General features: G+C 52.5%; 2 protein-coding genes across 2 annotated transcripts; one reads left to right on the top strand and one right to left on the bottom strand.

The window, feature by feature from the left end:
* Positions 1–2,532: 2,532 nt before the first annotated feature.
* Positions 2,533–3,568, top strand: GUITHDRAFT_120319 (hypothetical protein; the record flags this gene model as incomplete). Its single annotated transcript, XM_005820440.1, has 2 exons — positions 2,533–3,081; positions 3,419–3,568. 2 exons carry the CDS (start codon positions 2,533–2,535, stop codon positions 3,566–3,568), a joined length of 699 nt encoding a protein of 232 aa, XP_005820497.1.
* A 244-nt stretch (positions 3,569–3,812) lies between these two features.
* Positions 3,813–8,232, bottom strand: GUITHDRAFT_120318 (hypothetical protein; the record flags this gene model as incomplete). The annotated part of the gene is made up of 6 exons (XM_005820439.1): positions 3,813–4,514; positions 4,642–4,695; positions 4,740–5,156; positions 5,374–5,791; positions 5,976–6,155; positions 6,263–8,232. The coding sequence occupies 6 exons, from the start codon at positions 8,230–8,232 to the stop codon at positions 3,813–3,815; spliced, it is 3,741 nt and encodes a 1,246-aa protein (XP_005820496.1).
* Positions 8,233–8,360: the final 128 nt, after the last annotated feature.

The following is an 8,360-nucleotide window of genomic DNA, read 5'->3' as shown; positions in this document are numbered from 1 at the left end:
TCAATGACTGAATGACTCCATGATTCAATGACTCCATGACTGAATGACTCAATGACTCTATGACTCTATGACTGAATGACTCCATGACTCTATGACTCAATGACTCCATGACTCCATGACTCTATGACTCAATGACTGAATGACTCTATGACTCCATGACTCTTTGACTGAATGACTCAATGACTCAATGACTCTATGACTGAATGACTCAATGACTCTATGACTCAATCAGTCTATGACTCTATGACTCTATGACTCTATGACTCTATGACTCTATGACTCAATGAATCAATGACTCTATGACTCTATGACTCCATGACTGTATGACTGAATGACTCTATGACTGAATGACTCTATGACTCTATGACTCTATGACTCTATGACTCAATGACTCTATGACTCAATGACTTGATTCATACAGTCATAGAGTCATTGAAGAGGGAGGAGAGGGAGAGGAAGGCGAGAAGGAGAGGGAGAGTATTGCATGGCAGTTGGCGAAACATAACTGGGAGAGGAAGAGCAGGAAAGGCTCTTTTCTTGCTGCTTTCCCTCTCCCTATCCCTTTCGTCTCCGTCTTCCTCTCTCCTTTTCCCTCTCCCTCTCCCTCTCGCCATCTCCTTTGCGCACGTCCCGCAAGGCCATCCACATGTGCTCGCAAGATGAGCTTTTCAGCCGCAAATCATCAAGTATCAACCGATGTCTACCTATATCGCTCCCACTGACTCAGCGACGGGCCGGTCGGGCAGTACGGTCATAAAGGAGGATGAGATTTCAATCTCATAGTTTATCAGGCTGGTACCTGGGAGCCAGCCGCCGTTCTTCCATGCGTTAGTCCGTCTCCGGGAGTCCCCGGGGGGGCCGGGCCCGGGGCGAACCCCGGGAGGGGGCGGGCGAACCGGAGGCTAGCCCGACTGACTCAGTGAGCATGCCGTGACTGATAGTATCCTTGAAGCCTAGTCCCAGTCAATGAATTGAAGCTCGGGTCCGGGGTCCGGGAACGTTCCCGGCGAGCGGCGGCTGCTCCCGCCTCTCGGAGCCACTGAGTGTTCTACCTGGGACCGGCGACTCGGATCCGGCGTCGACCGTACGTAGTACCGCCCCGCAACTCAAGATTCGTGAGAGTCCGATCATAGCACGCCGTGACTGATATCAAGCCTTGTTTCCTACTGCCGCCGGCACGGTCACCGTACGGAGCTAGTGACTGCCGAGTGCTACGGCTGGCCACTTCGGCCCTCAGCGCCACACTGACCGTACTCCCGACTCAGCGATCCGATCACTGATGGGTGACCATGATGGGGGACCTGCGTGATGGGTGACCGTACAGATGCTGGCAGGAGTACCCGGCGCTGGCAAGATAGAGGGGAGACTGCGAATGGCAGGGCGCGCAGTAGGGCGGCTGCTGGTTCTGATCCAGCTGCTGCTCGGGTGGTTTGCGGAAGCTGATCATCTCACTCCTCTGCACAACCATGTTTGGCCCATCTTGCTTTCCTCTCACCCTGCTCTGCGCTTCAAGAACAGTGCGGGATACTTCCTCTCCCTACGATGCGACCAAGCAAGGTTTTGTGCGAGAAATGCCAACGAGTCTGCAGTATTCGTTGCCAGCGCACATGACAAGAACAAAACCTGAGCATCCTGAAGCTAATCGATACAAAAATTCAGACAGCAGATCAAACACATCTTGCTATCAAAGCGAACGAGGCTGAACTCGCCTTAGTTTTGCAAAACGAACCTTACGGATTCAATCTATCCTTCCAGCAGGACTGTCCTTGGCTTATCTGCTCACTCCAGGACAAAGCAGAGAAACTGCAATATCTTCGGATTGATCAAAGCAGTAAGGTCGATGTGTCACCCAGGTTGGAATCTTCTTCAAGGATCTTCGTAGAAATTCTAGATTTGCCAAGCGCTTCTAGCAGAGAGATTGCTAATGGCAAGTGGCTCTCTCCGTTTGAGGCCTGCTTGAATATTCTAAGGCGCATGAGAGAAAATGTGGTTCTACAGTTCAAACATGTAGTTCTTGACCAACCCATTGAGTTCTGCCATGACGGACATCTCGTTCAGGTCAGCAGGTTCAATTGCTTACCGTTTGCTGACACTTAGAAGAACGGAACTGTTCTTCCTCTTCAAGATCCTGCGACAAAGAAGGTGCCTCCTTTCCCTGCCCCCTGCGTTTCTGCTCACAGACCAGATCAGCTTAGAATAGTGACCGCAAGGAAATTCCCGGAGGTAAGATTCATTCCAGAAGACAGGGAAACCAAACGAAACTTGTTCCTCTCTGTGGATAAGCAGGGAGCAGTAAGCCTACGAGGGTGATGCGCTTCAACCAGCTGCTCTCTTACCTTTTGAGTTTGACAATGTCATTCAGACATGCATTGGTGTGGGAAACTATGACATTGGCACTCAAACAGGTACTGATGCGCTTTTTGCTTGCTTCCATAACGGTAGATCCAGTCATTCGTCTCGACAATACATCAAAAACTACTATCTCCGCAAAAAAGGTTGATAAGAACTTGCTTCACCTGCATCTCTGCTTCAATGCTGAACCTCATGAACAGGGGAAAGGCGGTTGAGTGTAAAATTCCGAAAGGAAGTGATGTTTCGCCTCTCAACAATCAGTTGAAGCAAATGAGCCTGGGGAACAAAGGTGTCAAGGCTCAAGCTGCTCAAAGAAACAGCAAAGAGTCATTCTCCCTCGAAACAACCACATCAGGAGTTGTATCTGACAACTCAAATGGTTCAAAGAAGGGTCGAAAACTCCCGTATAAGAAGCGAGTGAAACAGATGCTTGCCGAAGAAGCCAAGAACGAGAAGGTTAAAAGAGACAAGGCAAATGAGAAGAAACAGCGCAAAGAAAAAGGGACAGGAGGTAACAAGAAGCCTCTTGCAGACTTGCCCGACCCCAAAGAACTGTCTCACAGTGGTGCGGAGGAGAAGCCGCTGGACACTGACGCTGCTGCTGCCTCCTTTGGGCAAAGTCGGCAAGGGGATGGGGGAGGAGGAGGTGCGATCAGTCAACCATCATCCAGCTTGAAGTGCAGTGGATGCGGCGGAGAATTGAAGAGTCAGAAGGTTGCAGGAGATAAGGTAAGAAGAACTATTTTGACTAGTGATGATGTTTAGGTTGACATTAAGGTCAGAAGATTATTCTCAGAGTAGACGAAATTTAGAATGGGTGACATGAACATGAGATAATGTTTGCAAGGGCTGACCATAAGAGGAGATTGACAATATCCTTTTCTGTTTTTGCTAATGATATTTTTCTTGTAGACGAAGGTGTCTTTTCGCGAACATCTCGGCGGACAATACTGCGAGGCTTGTTTTGCTCGGTATTTGCCTAGGAATACTTTTTTCGATCCTAAACCTTCGACAACAGTGACATTGCTCCTCGGTGTTTTCGCTGTCACATGGCCATAACAGGCAGGTAACCATGTCGCGCCTGAGACAAGTGACAAAGGTTGCAGGAACCGTCACAACCGCTATGCAGAAGCAGTGGCATCCCGAGTGCCTTCGCTGTGCCCTCTGCAATGCGCAGCTTCAGGTGGGAAGGACGCGAGAGGAGGGAGAGAAGTGAGACCTGCTACAGGCGAGCTTCTACCTCCTGGATCATAAGCCAGGAATACCCTACTGCTCCTTCTGCATACGGGGTGTGCAGCAGAGCGAGCAAGCGGCTCGCGACAGGAGCAGAGGGACCATGCCGGGGGGAGGCAGAATGGGAGGAGGATATCCGCTGCCGTCCTCTGCATTCATGCAGGGGCAAGGGAGATTTTGAGGAGAAAGGAACATCAACTTCGTGTACAGACATATTAGCATCGCTCCTATCGCCTCGAGTGCTGTAGAGCTTTTCTCTTGCTCTGGACCTCAAAGTTGCTAAAAGGAGCGCACACTCGATTGTTCACCACTTCATGGACGTCTCCCGCTCCTGAGAGAAGCCCAGCTGGTCTCTGCTGGACTTGACGAATTAGTTCTTCCCAGGTGAAGTCTTCCTCGGACCGACGAGAGGTCTGCCTCAGCTCCAGCACTGTCAGGGTGTGCCAGGCGTCGGAGAGTCTGATGTAGCCGTCTTGGTCCGTGTCAGTCTTGTCAAACAGGCGCTCAAACTTCCGGCGAGAGATGTTGAGGTTCATCCCCGCACGCATGAGCATCGCGTTCTTGATAAACTGCTGCTTGTTCAGCCTCCTCACGTTCCGCCTCTCGTGCTCAAAGATCGCATGCACTCGTTCCCTCTCAGAGAAATTGTCTTGCAGAGCATACCGAAGCTCTTTGTCGATGAACAACCAAACCTCCACGAATTGTACCCTCCTCCTCATCCCCTTGTCCATCTCTGTGCTCTCCTTCTCTTCTCGTTGTCTCCTGATCTCGGCCCGCCCTACCTCACTTGTCCGTCTCTCCTCCTCTCCCTCCTGTCGGAACGTCTCTCTTCTCTGCATGAACTCCATGAAGGCAATGTAGGGATCCCAGTCAATCGACATTCCAACTACTCGGTCACGAGTTTGTAACGCCATCCAGAGGGAAGCTTCCTGAACGTTCACGAGGCGAAGACGCGTAAGGGAAGCGAGGTAGAGAAGGAGGAGAAGAAGAAAGGAGAGAGAAGAGGAAAGATAAATTAGAGCAAGCTTTCGGTCAATCACAAGCATCTCTACACACCTCCAGAGATTTCCTCGACTCCATCCAACCTAGATCGAGTTCATGGATAATTCTCTTCGAAAATGTCACTACAGGGGCCGTACAAGCTCTCGCCTTACCTGCAGCAAGCCACTGCCTCGAGGACACGAGTCGCGCTCGATAGCAGGATGCATGTGCGAGTGAGAGAGGCCCACGAGTCTCTGGCGGTCGCAGGGAGGATGAAGACGAGGAGCCAGGATATTGAACTCCTGCAGGAACTCGTCCACAAGGAAGTCGAGGTCGTCATGCAGCGAGCGGCGAGTGGGAGCAGGGAGAGTTTTCCAGTGTAGCTGCAGCTGCTTTGCCGTCCCCCAGAGAGCGAGCTGGTACTCGCCGTCCCTGCCCGTGCTGTACAAGGAGACGAGGCCCGTGTTGTCCCACCGAACCTGACAGACGTTGCCGTCCATGAAGACATCGGTTATTATCCCTCGTCCTGCCGCTGCTTCGTTTCTGAGATCCCGTGTGAGCGGTTGACGAGAGCTGAGGAGCTCCCGACCCTGCAAGGCTCAGTCAGGATACCAGCAGGCGGAAGGAGCACGTGCAGTCAGATGTTGGAGGGAGACCAGGCCGAACGGGAGGAGGAAGGAGGAAAGATGAAGAGGAAAGGAGGACGACAAGGAGGACGACAGACCAGGGACGAGAGGCAACACGAGATGATAGCAGAACAGAGCAGATGCGAAGAGGTGAGGGAAGGAGAGACGATTGAAGTTCAACCGCTTGGACGAGTTTGTTGGATCTCATGTTGTCATGAGCATTTCTTGCAGAGGTCGCAGAAGGATCCTTCAGTCCCTTCATCCGCATCTGCTTGATAAACGCCTCCGTCCCTCGCACTTTCTGGCCAACCCTTGCCTCAACGTCCTTGTTGACAAGCCTCTCGTTCTGCCACCTTGTCAGCAACGTTGACATCTCACAGATAACATTCACGTCGTCTTGCGTGGTGATCGGCTTGCTGCACATGAGGCTCAACATCACGAGAGTCTCGCCTACTTGGTTAGCACATCTGACAGCATACTTGCGAAAGTCTGTGTCCAACTGCTGCGGCGATCCTGTGATCCTTCCATCATCACCGTTCAACTTCAATCCCTGAGGCAGAGAATCCGCTTTGAACTGTAGAGGACGGCTTCCTTTCACCCTGCAGCTCCTTCAGTCCCTCCTTCCTCTCTCTCTCTCCTCTCTCTCTCCCTCCCTCCTCTTCCTCTCTCAGCCGACTTTCCCTTCATCTCTCCCCCTTTTTCTCCTTCCATCAGCTTCCACTCTATCTCTCGCCCTCAACTCTCTGTCTCCCTCCCCACCCCCTTGTCCTCCCTAATGCTTACTGGCAGTGGTTTGTCCCGATCTCGACCTCGTTGATAAGGACCGCTTCCTCATAGTCGTAGGACATGTTGCTTGGGGGAAGCAGGATCTGCATCTTCACACTTGTCTTCACATACCCCACAGGATTCCATGCTGTTATCTCCCATGTTCCTGCCCGCTCTTCCTGCGGGACTCCAACGATGCTGCAAAGATTGTGAACAAATTGAGAGGGAGCACGGACGGAGCGAAACGGAGAGAGCGCGAGGGAGAGAGCATGAGAGAGAGGACAAGGAGGCACGTGAAGGTCAACCTGCCATTTGTGGGATCAACGTGAAGCCCAGCAGGAAGCGGAGGAGACACGTCAAACATCGGCCAGCTACCAGTCAGACTGACAGGTTTTCCTCTCCTTGTGAACACAGCGATACTGTCCGTCCACACGAAGCTCGAACCCAGCGCAAAGTCAGCAGAGTTGGAAGAGACAGTTCGGGGCAGGTCGATAGGGCCAAACTCTGGTTCTCTCCAGCCCTTTGCAAAGTTCTCGGCGAGGAGCTCAGCAGAGAAGGCGATCTGCTCTTGTCCCAGCTCGTACGTCACGTCCGTGTGGTGGTACTTGAGCAGCTCCGGCGGAAGGAGGAAGAGCATGCGGATCACAGTCTCAGCCTTGCCGACTAAGTTGCTGGCAGTCACGCGGAAGGAGATGGGCTTGGCAGCGAGGACCATGTTCAACCAGTCCTCATCCAACTCCTCCTTCTTCAGAGTCCCCGAAATCGTCCCCGATGCCTCGTCTAGCAGCAGACCCTGCGGGAGGTCTGGCCAGATAGAGAAGCTAATCTTGCATGAACCTTCGTTGGTCCCGGACTCGAGCGAGCAAGGGTTCTCGACGATGGGATACCCGTTGACGACGTGAACCTCCTGAGGATACATGTAGCTCAGATGCATCGGTGGAGTAGGCGGCGGCTTCTCATCCTCCTCCTCCCCGATCCTTCCGAAGATTTCAAATCCCGAGCAGAAGAGGGAATATCCTCCGTTGTTTGACGGCCCCGTCATGATGACTCTAAAGAAGCGAAACTTTTCCTCTCCAATGTTTTCGATTCTCCACATCTGATGCTTCCATGCGCCGTGCAGCGACGTATCTTGTGTATGCTCGCTTAAGAGTTTCCACCTCCTTCCATCCAATGAGCCCCACAGCTCCCAATTTGTCAGTGCTGATCCTCGAAACTTTTCCTTCCCGCTGGTTGTGTGGCCCCAGGAGGATTCAGGAACGCCTCCACTGAGAGCTACTCGCCCCTCCATATCCCACACGCTGCAGTCGCTGTCCCCTCGGATCCCCGGAGCCTGCGCACAACCGTCGTCCCCGTGCCTAAGCCAATAGAAGGAGGGACACACTTCCAGCCCGCGGGGGAGCTCGACCTGGAACCAAGCTCCTCCTGGCAAACCAAGAGGATGGAACTCGGAAGAGGGGGAGTTCCACACGTACCTGCTCCAAGAGTAGTTGGCTGAGACACCAAGCACATCTTCCTGCCTCCCTCGCTGCCACCCGCATGAGGTTATGTTAATGTAGCCATGCTCCCTCACAAACTCTCGAATCAATTCCAGTCGTCGCAGCCTTGCGAGATCTTGACGGATGTTGTCGTTGTTTTCTGACATCTTGCCCCTTAACCTCACGATCTCTTCATAAACCTCCACTAGGTGCCCCATCTCCGCCATCTCTCTTGCAACGTTTGCCGTCTCGTCATACAGAGACTTTCTCACTAGATCAATTCTCATCGTTCTTGGGTTCTCAACTGTCAGAGGACATGCAACATACTTCTCCATGTTGGAGATGTCGGCCATGATCTTTCTAGTGTTCGACAACCGACATGCGATGTTTTCGTCGTAGGTAGGGTTCTCAAAGATGAGCATATACACCATATGCTGCAACTCCTCATTGTCGGCTCTTCTCTTGCAGACATGTCTCTTGATTCTTTCGATATGCCCTGCCATGGCTTGCAGCACTGCCTCTTTATCTCCAGGGTTCACGTACTGCCCACTTTTTTGGTCGGTTCCCAGAAAGTGAATGATTCCGCGCATCGGGTGTTGAGCTCTGCCAGCATCGATGAGGGCAGACGAAGGCGGGTTGAAGTGAGACACATCCGCAACCTCTTCCCCTCCTAGGGGATGGCAGAACTGCTCTGTTCCGAGCTTAGCCATGAGAGACGGACCGTCATCGTAGGCCTCGCCTCCCGATTCATGCTGAGCGCGGGATGTGATGGAGCCCGCTTCAACTGAAGCAAGAGACATTGTATCCTCTATCAACGAGAAGGGTCTTCTTGTGACCTGTTCTCACTCGCTCCCTCTTCGCCCCTCCCCTCCTCCGTACTGTTCAACTCCTCAGCACATTCCTGACCGTTGAAATCGACGGGCCATCC

The sequence above is a fragment of the Guillardia theta genome, assembly GCF_000315625.1.
Source record: "Guillardia theta CCMP2712 unplaced genomic scaffold GUITHscaffold_177, whole genome shotgun sequence".
Lineage (NCBI taxonomy): Eukaryota > Cryptophyceae > Pyrenomonadales > Geminigeraceae > Guillardia > Guillardia theta.
The sequence above is the reverse complement of the archived record's forward strand: the minus strand, read 5'-3'. Positions and strand labels throughout refer to the sequence as shown.